Here is a 22,369-nt window from a genome sequence, read left to right as displayed (position 1 = left end):
ACTACCGCCATCTAGTGGACAGTCTCTGCAACACTATCAAAATAGGGTTTTTTTTCTATCCGATGCCAAAGTTTCTCTCTCAATCCAATGGAGATTCTATAGTTTAGACCTTTAATCCATAGAAGAGATTACTACAAACATCATATTTGATATTTTTCTGAATATTTAAGCTTAGCTGCATAACAGGAACCAGAGAGAGAGAGAGAGAGATCAATGTTTTAAACATCAGCTATTTATACCTGCTCATCCTTCCAGGATAGTGGTTTTTATTACTTTTTAACTCTTAATATTTTACTCCATAATATTTAGGATAATTTCAGACCCTGATCTGAGAGCCTACAGGTCCAAAAAGCAGCAAAAATTATTTTCCAGTGGCTTTTCTCCCAAAATCCAAACAATTAACAAGTTAATATGGATAATGCTGCATTCAAGTTGGAATGTGACAAATTAGAGACATAATATATTGACATAAATTTATGTAAAAAGCCCCAAACATTTTCTGCATAATTGACTGAATTATAAAACCACGTAAACAGAAATATTTTAACATAATCAGTTTTCTATTTCCTCCCCTCATCTTTACTAAAACAGAATAGGCAAAAAGATCAGAAATGTAACAGGCGTAACAGTGACATCTGCAGGTCAAATCAAAAACTGCACCTCTTCCCAACAAGATTCGCATTTTAATTCCTGTTTATCAGTCATGTCATTTCACATAAAAAAAATTACTTTAATAAATATTCACATACATTTCAGCAGCAGATACAAATTGCACTTGTGCCAATAAAGCTTCTTTGATTAAAATATTAATATTCTGTTTTTCTACAATTCCTGTCAAAGGACGTCTGCATCCAAAAGTTTATTAAAAAATGACCAAGAAAATATAATTTTTCCTCAAAATAATATGTCAATAATCTATTATTAAGATTCAATCAGTTAGATATTCAAGTCATTTCATGAGGCAGAAAATAAATATTTTCTCCATATTAAAATAATAACTGACCATAAAACAATAAATTCTTCATCTGGTATCTTATAAAAATTGACCTTTTAAAGGGAAATCAAAATAAGTGCTAAACAAATTAATACTGTTCTCATAAATGAACACATACAATTGCCTAAAAATGAAATTCACGTTTTTTAGAATCAAACATATTTTGACTAATCAGAGAAATATTCTTGAAATTAAAAGACAAGATGTTGTGAAAGAGACACTCTTTGGTTTAAAATCTCTCCCAGAGTCTCTCCAGGAGACCTGAGAAGCATCTTTAGGCCCCTGAAGGTCGCAGCAGCCGCTCTAGCTGAATGTGTTGTGGCTGAATGAGTCCTCGCTGCGAGCGCTCACGCACAAGGCGAAGGGGCAGGGAGCCAGAGTCAGGCCGAAGCGACCGTGCAGGGACGGAGCCGGCGCCCCGTCTGGGAGCCGGAAGGTGCAGGCCTGCAGCAGACCGCAGACGGTCAGGAACAGCTCCATCTTGGCCAGCTGTTCGCCCATGCACACCCGGCGACCTGACGGCCACATGCAAAATGGATTTACTTGTGTTTATTTCTGTTAATTTGGTGATTATGGCTTATAAAAAAATTAAAGTTCGAACCAGAATATTGGAAAAGACAAAGAATAAAAGGTGATTCCATATGTGCTTGGTTCTAGAGCTGCGTCGCTCATGGGAGCAGCATGTTGGAGCAGCTTTATGTTCTTTTACTAGATTTTTGTTCATAATTTTTTGGTTGAATTGCATGTTTGGACAATTATTCCCTCTGGTCATTATGATGTGTAACCATGGCAACAGGGTATTGTTTTTACAACTGGTAGGAGCTGATTAGCATCAAGTTCAAGTTATTCCTGAACTTTGACCCCAAATCCCAGAGAAGTTTAAAGATCATATTCTCGACTCCAACATCTCTTGACGGAGATGTAGAGAGAAGTGGCCAAAGCAAATGAGATGGATTAGCAGAGCTAGCAAACAACTGATGGTGTCATTTAGGACATGTTACTGTGGAATATCAACTCTGCTGACCAGAAATTTAGCTGTTAGCATGTTATGACAGTCAAACGGCAACAGTCTTCAGTCAGAGGCCTTTAAAATTTGTTGCAAGACTGACAGCTACTGGAGAGCTTTCCTGCTCACAGAATCACCATCTACAACTCTTTGAGGATTCTTGGATAACACGTTTGGATAAAAGACTCTGAACAGCTTCTTCCACAATAACCTTCTCATAACTCAACATGGTCAAAATATAACATTAAGATTTTCAGAGGTTCATTATTGTTGAGTCATAATCATCAATAATAAGAGGAATAAATAAACTTTGTGAAGCTGAACTGGTTTATTCTCCTGAGTGACAGAGCAACGTACCGATTCCAAATGGTATGAAGGACTCGCTCCTCAGCAGTTTCCCCTCTCCATCCAGGAAGCGGACCGGGTTGAAGGCGTCCGGATCGTCCCACACACTGGGGTCTCTGTGGACCGAGTGCAGGTTGGTTATAATGACCGTTCCTTTGGGAATGGTGAAGCCCCTGAACGCTGGGAAACAGATAAAACCCATCAGAAAACACTCTCCATCGCAGACAATCCTCTGGTTGCCCCCGGTTACCCGTGGTTGCCCCCGGTTACCTGTGGTCTCTGACGCCATGTGAGGAATGCTGAGAGGAACCACCGCAGTCAGTCTCTGCACCTCCATGATGGTGGCTTCAGTAAAAGGTAAACTTCCTCTGTCAGTCAAAGACGGAGGGCGGCGTCGGTCCACCACTCTGTCGATCTCTGCTTGGACCTGGTCTGGGATCCACACAGAGGGATGCAAGCATCAGTCGTCATGGAACCGGCTAAGGCTCAACACACAAGCAGCCTGGTTAAAGTGACACCAAAGAAAACGCTGACATGTCAGTCTGCATCAGTGAGAAGTGGTTAAATATGACTAAAATCAGGAAGTAAAGGAGACATGGCAACCCGCCGCCAGTTATTAATTCCTTCTTTCGTTATTAATAAGTAGAAATTTTTCATCTAGAAAACTGAAATATGTGATCAATTCACAAACTTAATCACCACAAACCGAAATGTTTTCTGTTTTAAAAGGAAAACAATTGTTTAGTAAATAAAAATCTGAAATGTGCGGCATGTATTTCTGTTAGACTCCCTTTACTCTGACAGCCTTAAATGAAATCCAGTCATACCAACCTAAATAGTTTACTGGTTTGTGATCTAATGCAGCTTTCCTCTGAAGCCTCAGAGGTTTGCTAATGAATTCAAAATTATTTGCAGAAAATTCACCTATGCACGGCTTTTTATCTGAAATATTTATAAGAAAATGCAGCTTGGGAAGCAGGAATATTAAAGCACAATGCTACTTGACATGCTATTGACTGACATTTGCAAATCAGCCAATCCAGGAGCGCCATTCGTTTTCCTTGGCACTGAACCCCAAAGAGTGGCGATAAGGAAGCTTCTGCAGTAGAAAGCTTGATTGTTTGATTAATGCTTATTAACTTATTTGGCGTTTGAACCACTGAAACAGGCAGCTATAACTGATTTAAATGGTATCCTCTGTGCTCATGGATTTCAGGTATTTTTGAGCGTTTGTTGTTTATGTAATATCTGTTTACATCAAGGCTAAATAACAATAAATTAAATAATAACCCATGGTAGATAAGAGGTGATTCTAACAGCTGGAGGAGTTTATGGGTGAAATTAGTTTGCTTTAATCAAACTCTGGTTGGTTTGAAGAAATGGTCGAAGGTCTTTAGAAAAAATAAGACAGAAATCATCCAACCACTAAAATCTGACTCCATTTTCATTTCCTTTTTATGAAGAAGGAAGATGTGCTCAGTGTCTTGTTCAGAGGTTTTCGTGTCGTTTCTTTCAGTGGTTCTTGGTGCAGCGCCCCCACAGCTGAGGAGGGGAACTGTTGCTCAAAGGGTTTGGTTGGTTTAACTCAGTCAGTGAGAAAGAGAACCACAGCGGCTGAAAATGTAACAAATGTGGCAACCTTGGTCCCCAATCGAACCGAACCTCCCGGACCATCAGGTCTCAGACGGCGCTGTTACCTTGGATATCAGGGTACAGGGCCAGGTAGAGCAGAACCCAAAGAACTGAATTGGTGGTGGTGTCGGTTCCGGCGATGAAAAGGTCTCCGATGATGTAGAAGAGGTAATCCTCTGTGAAGCTGCTGTCCTGCTCTCCTGCTGCTTGCTGAGCCAATATCTCCATCAGGTACATGTCAGTCAGGTCTCTGGGGTTGTTGGGATCCAAAGTGTTGCTGTGGCTCCCGATGATCTTCTTCAGGAACACCGTGATGTCTCTCTCCACCCGCCGCAGCTCCCTGAACACCCCGAAGGGCAGGTAGTAGAGCAGCGGGAAGATGTTGATGAGCACCGCGGGGCTGTTTATGCAGATCTCCAACCCGCGCGACATCAGGTCCAGGATGCCGCGGAACTCAGGGTCGTCGTGATGGAAGCGCTGACCCAGGATCAGGGAGCAGATGACGTTCGACACGGCGTTGCCGATCAGCCTGGAGGGGTCGACGCCGCAGGCGCCGCGCTCTCTGTTCAGCCTCAGCAGCTCCGTTTTGACGGCGGCCACGCCCTGCTGAATGCACGGCTCCAAACTCAGCCGACCCAGGCCAAAGTTCCTGAGGGTGGCGTGGCAGAACTTACGCTGCTTTCTCCAGACCGGCCCATAGGGGGCGAACACGATTCCTGAAACACAAACAGAAAACGGCTCTGGTCATTTATAGACAGGCCTGTCACAAAGACAGTAAATTGTCCCAGATGTTATCACAAAAGACGATGATGCTGCTTTCAGACGGTTCCTCTTTAGCTCTCAGTTCCTCCGCTCCCTTCCTACTCACTCTGCTGTCCTCTGTCTTGGTGATGCTTTTTGGAGCCTCTCTTTCTGAATCTACAAATTATGGATCCGGTCAACTTATCTCTCAATGTAATTGATCAAATTTTCTCAATAAGAAGACTGGGCAAAGGAGAGCCTGCTTGTCCTGCAGAGACATACCCAGCGGGATACATTTTAGACTCTTAGGATGTTTAGAAAAATGTTGTCAGTGAGTGAAAAACAGAACCACAGCAGCTGAAAATGAAACACGTCTTCCTTTGTCTCTGGAAGACGTGGAGGATCTGTATTTATTTGGACTCATGATGACAGGATTTCTGCTGTTAGGAGTTGGCAGATGCCTGGCATGTCAACAAATTCGTAAGATGTTTTGTGAACCCTGGAGCTCACCAGCAGGATGGAATCGATCTTGGAAAAGTTGCTAGCTACGTGACTTTTGATCTTTTTTAATTGTTATTCCTAAATATAGAATTTTGGATTTAACAGGTATGAGGCATATTTCTGGGAGATTAAAGTTTTTGAGATTAAATTGTACAGACTTGTTAATGTTCATTTTCATTCCTGATACTGATTAAATTCCTGGATACAAGCTACAGTACTGCTTTATCTATTTCATACTCATTGAAAAGGTAGATGCTGCATCAGCAGTTAGTTGTGATAAGTTAACTTCTCTTTGCTTTGATTCCCTGGAATTGACCCTTTTTCATATGCACTGCAGTGACCTGAGAGGCAACCAGGAATAAAAGCAGACTTTGCGGACAGCCTTACGTAATCTCTGTGTACCAGAGGCCAGTTTAACTGAGCTACAAAATGCTGTGCGGTTTTACAATAGTGTCAAATGTTTTATAGAAATTGACAAAAGGAATCAAATTATTGTAATTATAATCATTGTAGTCAATCGTATCTTAAAATACCAAAATTCCCACTTAACTTTATATTTAGGTCCATCTGATGATGTAATTTTTAAATATTAAATGACAGACCATTTGATCAGCTACTCAGTACTTGAGTAAACTTTTTACCAAATACTTTTTTACTCTTACTTGAGACATTTTGGATGGCTGCTTTTTACTTTTACTTCAGTAAAACTTTTAGATACTCTTCCCACCTGGTAACGGTAATGAGATCAAGAGGCAAGAGTTTTCATTTATACCTCCTCATCAAGTCTGACCAATCAAATAAAAGAAACGCCCCTCACAGCATGATGCTGCCACCACCAGGTTTCACCGTATGGAAAAGGGAGAAGAAAGTCGGATATAATCTTTTGCACCGCAGCGTGTTTATCATTTTCTCACCTTTCCGTTTGGTGAGTATGGAGATAGTCGGAACATCTGGCCGGTCTGAGAACACATCTGGATGGTTTGATAGCGCGTCCTTCACCACTTCATAGCCGTTCAGAACAACGATCAGCTGACTGCCCACAAACAGGCTGTAGATGTTCCCGTAAACGCTGGCTTGGGACGTTAAAGCCTCCATGACGCCGATGTTCCGGTTGGAGGTCTGTCCGAACCTCCGCCTGATGAAGGGGGGCAGGAGAAGGCCGCCGAAGTTACCGACCACGGGCCACGGCCGCGGACCTGGCGGGATGTTCCTGTAGATGCCGCGCTGCTTCTGATAAAAATGAACCAGATAAAAAACCACCAAGAAGAGCAGCAATGGCAGCATGTTTGGAGGAGACAGAGCGGAGCTGCTGAGGTCTGCCAGCCAGGATAGTGAGCCCATGTTGTCAGAGAGCTGACATCTCCGGGATTACACCATAACAACAGCAGCGGGCTATAACGTGCTCTTCCTGTTTCATACGGAGGCTGGAACCGTTGCTGCGTTCCTATTGGCTGGTTCTGCTCGAAGCGTGCTCTGATTGGTGGAATTCGGAAATGCGGTCGATGTTGTGTTTTTCATTGCTGTCTTTCAAGACCAAGTCACTTGTTGTTACTCTTCCACAAGAACCTCGTTTTTAACCAGTGCTTTAACAGTGCTTTTAGATCAACAACATAGAGATTGCAATTTCTCTTCGCAGATTCAGCTGGTTTAATATTAAAACTCATGGCCTAGTTTATTTAGAAAGAGACGATACAACTCAAACATGAGCTAATTTGTATCTGCAGTCCCTTGACAGGTTTATATACAATTCAATAATAAAATATAACACTACGATTTGATTTTTATTGACAGCACACAAACAAACACACCGATTCAGACGTAATCACTGGCTCACACACACACACACGCACACACACGCACACACACACACACACAAATCCATTGACGACAAATCCAGCACGATTTGGTTTGCTTTAATTTTTAATACAATGTTGAGGCTATAGTTATGATATTAAGACCGTTAAAATTAATACAAAACAAATGATATCAAAGCACATAAAAGTCGACTGAGAGGCAGATCATGGCAGCTTTGGTACATCTAAACTAAGGCACCTTGTGGCTTCGACACACTGATAATTCAAAAATACTTAGCGTGGAGGACACACACATCAAGTACAGCAACAGACCAGACAGTGTTGTTTACAAAAACGCACCATTTGTAGCTCTTAATGTTATAAATAAATCAATAAATGTTCATTTCTTCCTCCAGCGGAGATCTTTTTACGTCTTTTGGTTTGTGCCAGGAGGAGCAACACGGCCGCGGCTCCGGGGGCCCGGTCACTCTTCCCGTGAGCTCTGCACCATGGAGTACGCTTTGCAGGGGTTTTTGAGGCAGCCGGAGGCCCAGCTGATGGGCCAGCTGTAGGAGCACGGCACCGACGTCTGGACGTTCCTCTCAAAGAAGTTGAACACGGGATTCCACCAGGTGTTGGTGAGGTAGTTATTGGGCGAGCACTTCAGAGTCTGCAAGACAAAAAACCAAAAAATAATATTTACATCATATAAGAAACCTGTCTTTATTAATAAAATCTCCAGATGCTACAGTAGCTACTCTCAAATAACTCCTCCCTACAACATAGGCATAAATCCCGGAGGAGAGATTGGGGGGCTTGGATCCCCCCAAATCTTGGAAAAGTCTAGAATTGTCCCCCCAAAAAAAGTAATTGAAGAAACGTTTGTTTTTAAATAATATCAATATGAAAAGGCAAAAAACAAACAAACAAACAAACAAACAAAACAACAAACAAACAAAAAAACCGAAATAAATTTTACTATTCTCTCAGGTAAAAAATAAGAATAAATTTTTAGGTCCCCCCGACCTTTGTTAGAACAATGGTTCAGTCCAAAGTGTGGGAGGAGCAACAGCAGCTGAACGGCACCGGCTGTCAGAGCCGCTGATGTGAGGAGCTAACTGTTAGCTAACAAAAACCCTCCAGTAAGTAAATACTGATAACAAAAAACATGTAACACCTTTTATTTACTTTCACTGCTCAATAAGAATAAACAGCTTAATAAAAATCAGACTACAGTTTGTTATTTCATTACTTTGGCTGAATCATGATAAGCTGCCTTATTAGCAAAACTGCTACACTTTCATAGACTTAAGCTTTTTTTGTCAAAGGTAGCAAACATTTATATTTAACTCTTGAACTTTTAATTAATTAGAAGAGTTTGAGACGGGAGGGAGGGGTTGAGCAAGTGGACCCACCTCTCTGTGTGGGAGCCGAACAGATAGAAAAAACTAAAAGTTTTGCCTTTATTTCTCACTGTCTTCAACGTAGAGCCTTTAAAACCACAAAATAAAATCTGAATATTTTTCTATATAAACCCTGGTGGTTTAAATGTTACGTTTAAGTTATAATACTTCCCAGATATCCATTTCTATCTACCTGTTGGTTCTCCGTCATCCAGGACATGGCAAAACTAAAGAATAAAGCAACTTAAGTAATAATTAAAATAACCCATAACTTGTATTGGAGCCATTTCAATAAATCAATGTTTATGAGGAATTTTATTAAGAGCAGTTACTCATTAAAGCTTTTTTATTTAGACCTTTAAATTTTTGTAAAGGTGTAGCAGAGATTAGATCAGTGAGACTGAACAAAACTCGTATAGAAGCAACATTTGAATTTTTGTTTTATTTCTCAATAGGTTGCTTACTGAGAAAAACACGTGTTTGATGTGAATTACTAGTCATTTTTGGTCCTGCAGCTTGAATGTGATTTAAAAACTTTCTAAACCACAAAGTTACATTTCACTATAACTTTGCCAAGCCCCCAAAATCTTAAGAAATTTTCCTGTTTATGGTCCCCCCACAATAATGAGATGGGATTTACACTCTGGTCATACACCTCCACAGAAAATGGATTTTCACCTGAAAACATTTAAATTATTTAGTTTTATGCGGTCTGTATTATAGCCACCAGAGGGAGCTGTTCAGCTTTTTAGCATTTTAGTGGTGGCGGCAGAGCAGCATTAGTCTTAATAACTGAATTAATTCAACAATTTTTTATCTGGACCATTTCTTCCGGTCTCTAATTATTAAAAAATCTGTTTGACATTTTCTGACCTGCAAGTTGGCCATGGTGTGGTACCACCAGAACAGACGGGACGTGATGAAATAGGCCACGATCACATCCACGGTGTAATGCTCATGAGCCACCAGGATGCAGAGCACGCCCACGGCGCTCAGCAGCCAGCACATGAGGTGGTACCACCAGAAGGACTTTGGAGAGTCTTCAGAGGAGGAAGAACCACAGATGGGCCGTCAGTAATCATAAAGTTACACAGTCAGAAATAAACAGCAGCGATTTGGGCTTTTCACTCTGTCATAAGATGGGATTCATTTTAATGTGTTATTCATTCCTTTGTAAATGTCACAGTTTCAAACTAAATATTTAATTAGCAAGCTAAGTATTTAGTTTACAAGCTGAACATTTAGCTCCAAGCTAACTATTTAGTATGTAGTGAGCAAGCTAACAGCTCCACAGTAAATAATTAGCTCTGAGACAGCTAAATATTTAGTTTGAAATTAAATACTCAGTGAGTGAACTAAATATTCCAAATTACTGCTGTTAATTTTTCCTCGTGGTGTAGCGGTACCCAACTTTTTCATCTGCCAAACTTACTTTAACCAACCCAATGGGGAAATGACTTTGACTTCAAGTCTGTCAGCCTTTGAATAATTGATCATCAAAATAAATAGACAATAATCTAGAAGGTTGCATAACAACATTAAGAGCAATGGGTGATCAGAATGGAAGTATACAATATGAATCATCAATTATTAACCAGAGGATCTCATGAATTATTCTAAGAGAGCAACCGTCTGAGTACTCACACTCTTTGATAAATAGGTAAGTGAGGGTGAGCATCACTGTGTGTCCGCTGTACAGGAAATCTCCACACAGCAGGTGGGAGTTGGTTATGGAGAGGCCGGCTCCTGAAATGAGCTGCAGAACGCGTTGGATCTTGGCCTGCGTGTCTCCCTGAAGCTGATGGACATGAACATTAAAAACAAAATAATAACTACTGGATCAGCAGCAACGCTTATCGTCAAATTACTTCTGCAAAACTTAAAAAATTTAGTTTTTTAAAGTTTCTAAATGTTATAAATGTTGTTTTTGTTGACTAATGCGAACATGCAGAACATCTTTCAAATTTAGGAACAAGACCTGAAAATATATTGTTGCAGGCTATTTAAAGGGGCAGTGTTATGGGTTTTCCTGCATAGTTCCATTTTATAGCACAATCAAGAAACTATGTTACCTTCAGTTGTTATAAAAATTCTATATATATATCAAATATGACTTAAAATAACTTTTGCTTCCTAATTTATGGCCTTGAAATTGGCCGCTGTCTCTTTAAATACTCCTGATTTTTCTGTATCTCCATCTTCAGGAAGTCATCACCACATGGCTTCTATTAACCCTTTAGCAAAGTGTTTACCAGTGTTGCACTGAGAAGTGGCTCCTATAATGAACTCAGCTGTTCCACCAGCTATTTGCTAATTGCTATGTTGTGTTTTTATTGTTGATTCTATGTTGCATTGTATTTTTGTGTTTGATTTGATGTAAAGCACTTTGAAATGCCTTGCTGCTGAAATGTGCTATACAAATAAAGTTTGATTGAAGTTTGATTGATTGCTGCTGGCTAGTCTGGAGGAGCTGAATGGGGGAGTCCTAGGAGAGAGCTGCTCTGTGAGGCAGAACGTTGCAAACTGCAACTCAGAGGAGGAGCTGTGACTTAAAGGCGGGGCTAGGTAAACCCAGACATGGAGATTAAAGGATTTTTGAAACATGCATGAAAGAATTAAATCAATATTCCAAGTATGTTTTGATGAGGGAATAATATCATAACATGATGTAAAGTTAAGTATATATATACAGATTTTACTGTTTTCTTTGAAGATTCAGTCATCCTGGTGTTTGATTGATATAAATGAACAAACTACATCAAACAGTGGCGTTCCATTATTAGTTCCTCCAAAATCTTCCAGAGACGACAGGAAATATGATCAGAGCTAAAACTTCTCAAATATCTTCAGCGGCTCAAACCGATCAGCCACTGATCGCTTCGTCTGTCCAAACTGCCAGAGGTTTACATTTTCCTCAGAGACCCGGATGAATCTCATCACTGCTGATGGTTTCTGCTCACCTTGGGGGCACAGTTCATGTGCATGCCAGGAACAGGCAGCGTGGTGACGTACATGGTCACACAGCGGTACAGGTACAGCGTGCCGATGAGGAAGAAGAACCGTCTGCACGCTATGGACCTGTGGACAGAAAAACCCAGCTCACTATCGATGTCTCTTTATTAGAATCCTGTGAACAATAACTTCACAGGTTATTGTTCACAAGAAGCAGCAGCACAGATACTAAGGCTAATGTCACATTTCTAAAGAAGGATTTGTTTGGAGCATGGTATATAAAATGATTGCTTAGATCTGGAAACTGGAGCCATTCTTAGATTAAATACTAAAGTAGGACCAGTTATTTATACAAGCTTTAATTATATTTATACTGTTTGAAGAACTTCCTCTGCAGCTCTAAAGAGGAAACTGTTTTTCAGGCATCATATTATGTAAGATAATCATGTGTAGAAGTCTTCAACACAATTGTAAAAAGTGGGATGTTGGGTGTAGCAACAGGTAAGGGGGAATCAAAACATATAATTTGTCTTGTCAGAGTTGAATCTATCAAAAGATTTATTTAACAAATAGTTTGTTTCTGTTAGGAAATTAAACTGAAGCTGTTTTAGGAAACAAAATCTGTCTTTATTTACATTTTTAAGAAAATGTATTTGAAAATTATTTGTGCCATTTGCAATGAATAGAGGAAAAATGATTAGCATAACAGCAATAAACTCTTTTTATTTATACTGAGCAGCTTTTTGTGTTTTTTTTCACTGATATTTTTATAGTTTTTCTTTGGTAGTGAGGTTGGATGGGCTCCTCTCCATGACCCTAATGTTTACCCTCCTCCACAGATTCAAGGCTCAATGTCCTAAACATTAATTTTACTTTCAGTCAGAAGAAACATAAAAATGAAAGTAACGATGCGACACAGAACCTGTTTGATTTGATCTCACATTACAGTAGTTTTAAATTATACATTGTAAGATTTACTAACATGTAAATTTTACATTCTAGTAAATAACTCCACAATCATGTTTCTGTTTGCGGAAGGAGCCAAACATTAGGGTGATGGTGAGGAGGCCTTCCAGCACCGAAGAAAAATCAGCAAAATATCAGGGGAATAAAAACCTTTAGAAAAGTCTGACCTCTGTAAAGCCAATACTGTTTCTTTTTATTACTGAGAAATAAATAAATAGGTTTTAACATGCCATTTTTAAATAAGATTTCATAAAAATAAGTATTTTCAATTTGCTGTATTATCTTTTGAGAGATGTTTACCTTATTTTCTCTTTGAAACAAACTTCCTTGTTGAATAAAAATAATTTTAAATCTAAATTTTCCAAAAATGTGAATAATTTTGGTCTTAAAGTTTTTTTATTGTTAATTTTTAACATTATAAATTTTCAGGGCAGGGTCTTTAATGTGTTAATTTTGATAAATTAATTACATATGAATTGTTTTTTTATTTTTATTTTTTTCACATACAAATAATCCAGATCTGATGCACAAGTGACATCTGCTAAAAGTGATGGATAACAAAGCTCTTTGTTTTGACCTGCAGAGGGTTAATTTCTGCTTCAAAAAACGATCCGACACGACTGGAAAAAACTATCGCTGTGTTCGAGTTATGCAAAAATAAGTTAGCATCTCAAAGCTAAACAAGAAGCAGCAGCACAGATACTAAGGCTAATGTCACATTTCTAAAGAAGGATTTGTTTGGAGCATGGTACATAAAAGTTTGTTTTTATGTTTAAAGATGTTACATACAATTAGTTTTTATGTTTAAAGGTGTTACATAAAATTAGTTTTTATGTTTAAAGGTGTTACATACAAGCTGAATTGGCAGAATGGCACTTTGAACCAATCTGATGGTTAAATCACCTAAATAACAGATTGAAAACAATAAATATGTTTGTTGCTGAGCTCATATCCTATTTATTCAATAATTTAGCAGCAAAAAGAGGTTTTGAATTGAGGATGTTGCTTATTGTGTTGATGGTTTTCAATTAAAAAGTGATCAATTGATTAATTGCAGATGCTGCAATTAACTTGATTAAAATGTTCAATTCCACCACTAATATGTTTATTATTAGTGACAATAACACTGCAGCCAACCCAACTCTTGCTAAAACTTTGTATCTATTTTTATCGGTAGCTTGTCCGGTTCTCACTTGTATTTGAAGAAGAAGAGCTGGATCAACCAAATAACCACCAGAACCATCCCATTGATTTCCGTCACAGTGAAAGCCCACTTGACTCTGTCAATGTAGTCGAAGAACTTATCAGGAAGAGGAGGGCTGCTCTCCTTAGGGGGGACGCGCTCGTGCACCACTGTGATGACCACGGTGGTCAGAACCAAGTTAAAACCTGCGTAAAAGAAAGCGATCACCGTCTTCCACCACTCAGTGGGCAGATGGCTGACTTTGGACTCCGGCAGGGAGATCTTCACATAGTCTTTATGACGGACGATGCCTTTCCTAAAACTCCTCTTGGCCTCCTCTTCGGCGGAGGCGTGGACCGGGCAGGACTTGTTTGTGCCGGGAGCAGAACCATCCTCCGTTCCCAGGTCCAGATTGGGAGTGGAAGAGTCTCCAGCATTCCTGAGCTCTGCTGAAGCCATGGATGAGCGCTCTGTTCACCCCGGGACTGGAGCCTTCAGTTGCAGAGACACGAGGAAAAAGAGGAGGTTATCACAGGGCTGAGTGGGGTAGACTAGGCATTGATTACTATTACAGTTTTTATTATCAGAAAATCCACAAAAAGGCAGTCAAAATGCCCAAAATGCTGTAATTTAAGATTCTCCTTCTTAAACCTAAACTTTAAGGTTTTAAAGTTTGCTAAACTTTAAACCTGGTAACATCTGATTGTTCCAGATGTTCCCAGCAGATCCCTGGAGGTTTACTGCCAGTTTTGGGGATCAGGAAGTGGAATGAGAGGCATATCCTCAAGACTGTTTTCACACCTGATAGCCTGGTGAACTCGGTTTGATTTTGGACCACAATTGCAACATTTGTTACATTTCCAACTGTTGTGGTTCACTTTTACGCTGCATCGTGTGAAACCAACCAAACCCTGATTGTGGAGCGGTCTCCGGTCTGGTTGGCGTTCACATTTGCATTCAAATGGCACCAGAGTTTCCTTCAGCCAAACCGAACTGAGCTGCATTTTCTTTCAAATATTTAAGGGATTCTCTATGGAAAAAATATCTGTGAACAGGCAAATTTCTGCGAATTATCTGGAGTTATATTACAGAGAAAAATGAGCGAGGACTGAGCCGTAAAAAGGTAAGGGTCCGTTGCAACTGGTCCATGCTGCTTTTGAGCAGATGAAACACTTCTGGATCATTGTGGTTTATTACAGTGAATGTCAGGATATATCCAAACCACAGTGGCATAATTTCATTTATGAGAAGCTGAATCAGAGCTGGTCATGGGGTCTGACGTCCAATCTTAAACATTAGCATGCTGCTGCAAAAAGTTAAAACCAGAAAACTAATGGCAATACAAAGTAAAAAAAAATAAAAAAGTATCAACTTAATTATAAAACTAATCAGCTAAATGGATAAATGATGCAACAGACTCAACTAAAATACAATGATTGTGACTCTACATGTTCATCTTGGTGTAGCTTAAAGTTTTACCAGGTTAGAAACATAAAACCAGATGGATTACAAATGTTTTATTGATGCATTGGTTAATGCTGCTACATTAGCCAACATTAGCCTGTAGCATCTGGTCAATTTTAAGAAGGCTAGAAGTGATTTATTAAAGCCATCCGTTTCATTCTTCAGTCAACATAAGCGCTAGACAAGCTCAAATAGAAATAATTACAATCGTTTCGTTGTTTTGTACAGACCACTAAACTCTTATCATTAATACAAACAATCACAGATGTTTCCAAAAACATTTCAAGTTACTCAGATAAACTTCAATCCTAGTTACTAACCTTGTTTCCTTATGGAGTGAAGATTAAATTTATTTGCTTTTTGTCCTTTTTCTGTTAACCTTTTCTGTGTATTTCAGTTAATCTTTTCAGGTAGAACTGAATTCCGTTACCATGGCTACCTTGACAAGAATGTTACCAAAATAAAAGCATATAACAGCAGAAGGTAACTTTACTCAGTTGGCCTTAACGTGTCCAGTTTCTATTAAAAGCTGTGGATTAAGAGACTTTGTTGAGGAAAATGTGAAGCTGTCGCCCAAACATGCAGCTGTGTGTTGATTCACACTTATTGTTGTCTGCAAACGCATCTGTCAAGAAGCTGCACATGTGCAAGCAAAACATTTCAAGCTACTGAGAGTGCACTCTGGAGCTGAAGATTTCTATTGTTTCACGTCTGCTTTAGTGCCTTTAAAAGCCTCTGTGATGGTTTTCAGCACTGAAATGCATCATAATAAACCTCCTTGGGGAGACAACCAGAATACCCTGGTTACATGCAAGGAAAAACTAATATTTACAGGATGGATGGAGTCACTGAACGTATCAGTTACCACGTAATAAGTTTTGTGGAAAATATATCAGTGGAAAAAGGATACAGGCTAATTCTGACTCTGTTGCATAAAAACAGAAGGATTCACAATACATCTGACAATAACTGAGGTGTTTAAATATAAAACATTTTAAGCTTTAATTGTTCTGCTCAAATAAAGATGCTGAAAGTCAGACTTGGTTAGCCCATAATAATCCAACTGCTTTAAACCACATGTAATAAATCAATAGATGTTTATATTAAGAGCTTCTTCGGCCACATTTCAAGTCAAGTTTATTTGTAATTAAGTTTCAGCAACAGGATATTTCAGAATGCCTTACATGATGAAAACATGAAACAAGAAACAGAAAGAAGCATTACAGAGCAGTGGAAGAATAAATAAAAGTGATGAAAGGTTGGAATACAGATTACAACTAAAGATGTTCCAGTTATTAACAAACAGGTCGGCTTTTGTCCTGACTTAAAGGAACTCAGTGTTTCTGCTGTTTTACAGTTTTCTGGAAGTTTCTTCCAGAATTGAGGAGCTTAAAAAATTAATGCTGCTTCTCCATGTTTGGTTCTGGTTCTGTTCAGAGCAGAACCAGAACCAGACGACCTGAGAGGTCTGGAAGGTCGATACAACAACCTTCCTGGTGCTAAACCGATCAGTGATTTATAAACTAACAGCAGTATTTTGAAGTCAATTCTCTGAATAACAGGGAGGTTGGAACAGGTGTGCTCTGTCCTCCTGGTTTTAGTCAGAACGCCAGCAGCAGCATTCTGGACTAGCTGTAGCTGGAGGTTAGATCTTTAGGCAAACCTGTGAAGACACTTCTGCAATAATTAATGCAACTAAAGATAAACACATGGATAAGTTTCTCTAGATCCTGCTGAGAAATTATTCCTTAGAGCCTGTAAATGTCCTTCAGATGATAGAAGTCCAACTTTGTAACTCTGTCTTTATGTAATTCTATATCTTTATGTAATTCTATATGTCACTGCACCCAGATTTCGAGTTGTTTACCATCTCCAAAGCCAAATTGTCTAAAAGTCCTTCCAAAAGAAAATGATGGCTGGAAGGTTAAGCAAGACAACTAATTACTCCTTTAAACTGTTGTTTTTCAGAAATAAAGTCTTGGTTTGCTTTTAAACTTAATGATGTTTGAAACTATTCGTTCATGCAGTTCATCCAATAAGGGTCTGGATAGCACTTAGCCTGTGAAGAGAGTACATGTAAAACATTTTTGTGTGACAATGACAGATAATTATAAATTTGAATATGTTTTTTCAATGGTTAAAAAATGCAAAGCTTCAAATTTTTATTAAAATCCCAACTAGAAGATTGTAATCTTTGGTTCGTTGTTATCTGTCAGGCCTCCCCTTCACTGGGATCTTTTATTGTGTTTTTATTGTATTTGTTTAACTTTACAGCCTTCATTGTTCTTTTTAGGGTTAACTTTAGGGCTTACTGTTGACCTATAAAGAAAATAGTAGAAAAGCTGCTTTTATCCGTCTAACTTCCTTCAACTGCAGAACTTCTTGCAGATGTACAATCTAAAGCATCGCACCATTTGCCCGTCTATGTTTGAGCATAGCTGTTTTCCTTTTATTAATTATATTGATTGCTTCATTTATTAGTTTACCAAATAAATTATTTGGTTATGCAGATTATTTTATGTGCAGGACTTTGGTAAATGGCAGCTGTTTGTTCAATGGTTTATGCATATGGACATTGCAGCAGGATGTCCATCCTGTGAGAAATCCTCTGTGGATTACAAGGCACCAAACTCTTCCACCAAAACCTCTGGAGGGACGGGTGGAGTTGGAAAACTGGATGCAGTGATGTATGACTTAGCAGCCTGTGCTTGTCCCGGCTATTTTGGGAGAAGTCCACCAGTTGCTTTCAGGGCTGTGTTTTACTCTGGTAAAACCAGAGCTTTCTTTTTTTTAACTCTGCTTTGGGTTTTCATAATAACATGTTGCGTTTGCTGCCCACTAATTTCCACGTTTGCACTGTTTCATCTTTCGTCATTAAAGAGAGCGCTAAAAATAAGTTAAGCTTGAGGCGGCCTCGCCTTGTATAAACCAGAGAAACCCAAGAATTAGATTGCAAAATGCTAACAGCTGAAAAAAACACAACCAAAATCTCCACCTTCAGCCATCAAGCATGTTTTAGTTTTAGATTGAAACTATTTTATTTAGACTAAAATCATTAAACCTTAAAGGTTCTGACTTCATACATCTGACTCGATGTTTCCACATTCATGTATTTGGATGTTTATAACTTGTGAACTAAAAAGTTAGCTGTGATGTCCCTAAAGCACTAATCGTGAATGTTAGCTCACTAATCGTGAATGTTAGCTCACTAATCGTGAATGTTAGCTCACTAATCATGAATGTTAGCTCACTAATCATGAATGTCAGCTCACTAATCGTGAATGTTAGCTCCACTAATGCTAAAGTGCTAAATCTAACCATGTTTATATCCTCCATGTAACATGAAGAGAACATGAGGAGGCTCACAAGGCAATTTATGAGTAACAAAAAGCTAATAAACACAATAATAATAATATTAAAAGACAATAAATATATGTCAATTTAATTAGCATCCCATTTAATTGTTGTCTTCTATATATCTCATTTGTTGATGTGCTGTGTAGTGGCCATTTGGTCAATAAAATTTCCTAAAAAAAGAGAGAGAAAGAACATGAGAGGAAATGAAAATGCTGAGTGAAGTCTTCACATACTTCAAAATAAAAGCATGGATATAAATGTCTAACAATTTAAAGAATTCTTAAATGTTTTTATTTAAGTAAAAGTTCACAAAGTAGCCAAGAAAATTAAAAGTTATGCAGAAAAATAAATTTAGGTGAGGCTAAGTGGGTCAAACATTTTCATTATTAGCAAAAATGCTGAAGCCCTAAATGAAAAATCTGCTCTGCTGTTAGCACATTAGCAGATTATCAGACATGCCCACCACTGTCTTTAGCAGAAAAATGATCTTCAGAGATGCTGGAAACGTGAATGTTTTATTCAGTAAAAAACACAGGAAGAGGAGAAACAAGGCAGAACATCTTAGAAACAAATAAAAAATCACTAGCAAAAATGCTAAAGCCCTAAACAAAGAGTTAGCTAGTAGCATATCAGAGGAATAGTGACAAAATAAATATTATTTTATATTTAGCAGTTTAATTTGACAATAATAGTTACAATATCAGTCATAAAGTGGGCATAATAAACATAAGATGCTAAAGGTTTCATTTTTCTGTAAATTAGCAAGAAAAGTTGAGGAAAAAATGTGCAGTAAATTAGATCTTACTAGTTTACACATCCTGGATAGTTTCCATATGAAATCTATAAAAATCCTGTTTTTATTATTTTACCAAAGTGTTATTAATTAATAGTTCCTGGAATACAATTCCCCCAAAATGTTTTACTTTATCATTTAGTTGCTCATGCAAATGATTGAATTTTACACATTTGTGGTTGCAGAGGACATGCAAATGTTTTGAATGAGACGAGTTCTTCTTTAAAGGTGAAATGAGAGTCAGCTGCTCCATAGCATGGCGAGGAAATTCAGCTGCAAAGGAGCAACTTTATTTAATGGAAGGACAAAGACTGACAGAGTTTCATCTGGGACAACATCAGAAAAAACTGATGTGTGGAAATAGTGGAAATGTCAGCCAATTAAAACCTGGTTGGTGAACGATGGAGAGCATGCCTGACTTTTAATAACCAAGTTTTGTTCTTACAGAACTTCAGACTGCACTTCCAGTGGTATTTTCTCCAGAGCAGATCTGCATGCACCCAAATTATTAGTAAAACTTTGAAAATACTTGCTGTATTTAGCAAAAAGAAAAAGAGACCAAAATCTAATTTCTGTTGGTGAAAATAGACAAATAATGTCTCCAGGCTAAGAAAAATAAAATCCTATCATGTTTCTAAAATACTCTGACTGCTTTAATATTTTAATTGTTGCATTGCATTAGTAGGGGTGAACATATTGCATGACTAGTGAATGTTTTTTGGGGACACAATTTGAATCATTCTTTCCTCAAATATTTTTGCCAAGTTAGAGGAATTAATACATATTTGGAGACTCACAGATCTGCTTTTGAGTAAATATTACTGCATATTTGTAGTTATTTACTATAAATAATAATTTTAAAAAGTTGGTAATCAAAGGATAAATACTTTGTTGTTTCTAAGACTTCGCTAGAAAATGTCTTAAATTGCATTCAGGGCCTAAACAAAGGGCCACAAATGGCCCCCAGGCCACACTTTGAGCACCCCTGTCTTAAACTATTGTAAACAGTTTTAAAAGTAGAGTAATAATTCCAATAAATTTGACTAAATAAATATCGAAGATAACTGAGTTATTTAAACACACAAACGTCATTCAGTGTTCAGTTTAGGAGGAAAGGTTCAGTCTTATCACATCATAACATCTAAGAAACATTCACCACAAACATTTCATGTTTTAGAAGGTTTGAAAGAAAATAATCACCAAAAGAAAAACTAAATGATTGTAAGATTTGTGTCAAATCTTTTCCTCAGAGTTTTTATAACCATTTAACTTTTCCACATTCTGCAAACTGAATTTTGTCCAAACAGAAAGTAGCTCAGAACTGAGAAGTGGAAGGAAAATGATACTTGCTTTTCAAATGATTGTAGAAATTCACAGATCTGGACTTTAACTATGCCATTCTAACACTTGAATCTGCTTTGATCTAGTTTTGAGAAACTATGAAGTATCTCAAAACTTCATAGCCAAACTATTTATCTGCTTTACACAGACATCTTCAATGTTGGGTCCCGCAGGTTGGAGTTCTGATTAATTAGATATTTTTATTTCTTTTTAATCTCAAAATATGCTGTAGTGCACTTTAGCATATAATCCAACATGAAACCAATTGATAAAATTACGTATTTCAGTCAGAAACGCAGACATTCAGTTCACATTATGTCAAAGATTAAATATATTTGTGTTTGTTAATGGACGTTATGTTTAAAAGAAAGAGCTGTGCATTATTGTGGTTTTATTTATGTATCTTATTCACAGTGAGGCTGCACAGTGAGGATCCAATTTTCCATCACAGTCGTTGCTGAAGGAACATTAAAACATAATCAATTTCACAGAATAAAAGCTAAAAATAAACCTCCTAGTCCCACTCGCCGTACTGTGGGTTTCTAAGTGGGTGTCTCCTGATCCCCCAGTTCATCACACGGGATGCTCAGACACTTCTGAAGTTTACTTTCGGGGTGTAGCTCTGCGGCCCCCACACAGAGTTAAACACCAGGTTCCAGTTGTGGCTGGGTGGGGCCCACAGCGTTTCTAATTTAGGCTGGAGGAAAACTGTCCTATTAAAGACCTGACAGATTTTAATTACAGCCAGATTCAACATGCAGTTTCTACTTTAAATAAATTATTCAACAATGGACACATGTTTGGTGTGTTTTTTTATTCGGTGTTCCTTTTGCAGTCGTAAAAGTAGAGAATAAAACTTTTTCTACTGGAAAACTAAACATTTAAAACCTGTACAGACTGATTCATATGTAGCCTGCAGTATGTTACAGTAGCCTGTCTGTCAGCAGCACTGGTGCATCTAAATTCAGTTTCAGTTTCACAAAAACGTCCCGCTTCATGTCTTAAAACCTAAAACAGTAAAAACTTCGTCCTGTTTTCTGTTTTCTCTCAGATTGAACAGATTGTAGCATCCTACCTGCTCAGACGGGCCTCCTCGCAGCTCTTCCTGGAGTTTCGTGAATCAGCTGCTCTCTGCTCCTCACTCACAGCCTCCTCTGATGCATCAATCGACGCTGCTGCTCGGTTCCAGCGCTGCGCTCCTCCCTGCAGCCCCGCAAGCCGCCCGCATGTCTCCCCTGCCCGCCTCCCTCCGTCCCCTTTAATTCAGAAGCTTCCTCCTGTAATCAGCGCATCCATCGCTCTGTATTTGTCTCATTTAACGGGGCAGCTGTGTGTTGTAAAGCCTGCTGGGAACAGCTGGGCCTTTTATTCACAATAAAACAAAAAAAAAATGACACTATGTTTATTTATATTCATTATTTATCATTTTACTTTCCTTTTCTTTTTTATTTCTTTAATATATTATATTATTTTTTTCTCCATTTTTTTCTTTGTCTTATATTTTTGTTTTATATCTAAGTTTTATTTGTATTTTTTTATTTTTTATTTTTTATAAATTTGACTGGAATTTTCCTTTCCCCAACAAACATCAGTTTTTAGATCAGGTGAATAAAATATGGCAGGTAAACACATCATATAATACTGTTTCAGTTGACGCACTTAATTTGTTCCTCTAAATCATATATGACGATAAATCATTTCTTTATACTTATTGCAAAATTATTAATGCTGTTCATTCGCCATTTTGTCTAATAAAATGTCACTGACCATTAAAAAATGCTAAAATGTTTCTGACTTAGATAAAAAAAAATGTCCATAAAGCTTTGCTTGTTATTTAGATTCACAGACACACGTTGTAATAAAAGAATGACTGTAAATAAGCCTTAATTTGTTTGTTT

General features: G+C 38.2%; 2 protein-coding genes across 4 annotated transcripts; both read right to left on the bottom strand.

The window, feature by feature from the left end:
• Positions 1 to 352: 352 nt before the first annotated feature.
• LOC122829086 (cytochrome P450 2U1) lies at positions 353 to 7,118 on the bottom strand. 2 transcript variants are annotated; one of them, XM_044113330.1, is made up of 5 exons: positions 6,134 to 7,118; positions 4,043 to 4,693; positions 2,616 to 2,777; positions 2,358 to 2,525; positions 353 to 1,509 (listed from the first exon to the last, which is right to left on the bottom strand). In XM_044113330.1, the coding sequence occupies exons 1-5, from the start codon at positions 6,558 to 6,560 to the stop codon at positions 1,298 to 1,300; spliced, it is 1,620 nt and encodes a 539-aa protein (XP_043969265.1). In that variant the 5' UTR covers positions 6,561 to 7,118; the 3' UTR covers positions 353 to 1,297. The 2 variants fall into 2 exon arrangements, with proteins under 2 accessions (XP_043969265.1, XP_043969266.1); XM_044113331.1 differs by having other exon boundaries at positions 1,374 to 1,509; positions 2,358 to 2,461.
• sgms2a (sphingomyelin synthase 2a) lies at positions 7,117 to 21,715 on the bottom strand. Of its 2 annotated transcripts, none has more exons than XM_044113332.1 (6): positions 21,547 to 21,715; positions 13,527 to 14,008; positions 11,376 to 11,493; positions 10,060 to 10,213; positions 9,289 to 9,455; positions 7,117 to 7,682 (listed from the first exon to the last, which is right to left on the bottom strand). In XM_044113332.1, exons 2-6 carry the CDS (start codon positions 13,973 to 13,975, stop codon positions 7,497 to 7,499), a joined length of 1,074 nt encoding a protein of 357 aa, XP_043969267.1. In that variant the 5' UTR covers positions 13,976 to 14,008; positions 21,547 to 21,715; the 3' UTR covers positions 7,117 to 7,496. The 2 variants fall into 2 exon arrangements, with proteins under 2 accessions (XP_043969267.1, XP_043969268.1); XM_044113333.1 differs by lacking the exon at positions 21,547 to 21,715 and adding an exon at positions 15,301 to 15,400.
• Positions 21,716 to 22,369: the final 654 nt, after the last annotated feature.

This window comes from Gambusia affinis, linkage group LG04 (genome assembly GCF_019740435.1).
Source record: "Gambusia affinis linkage group LG04, SWU_Gaff_1.0, whole genome shotgun sequence".
Taxonomy (NCBI): Eukaryota; Metazoa; Chordata; class Actinopteri; order Cyprinodontiformes; family Poeciliidae; genus Gambusia; species Gambusia affinis.
Note: the sequence above shows the minus strand (reverse complement) of the source record. Positions and strands in the feature narration are given on the sequence as shown.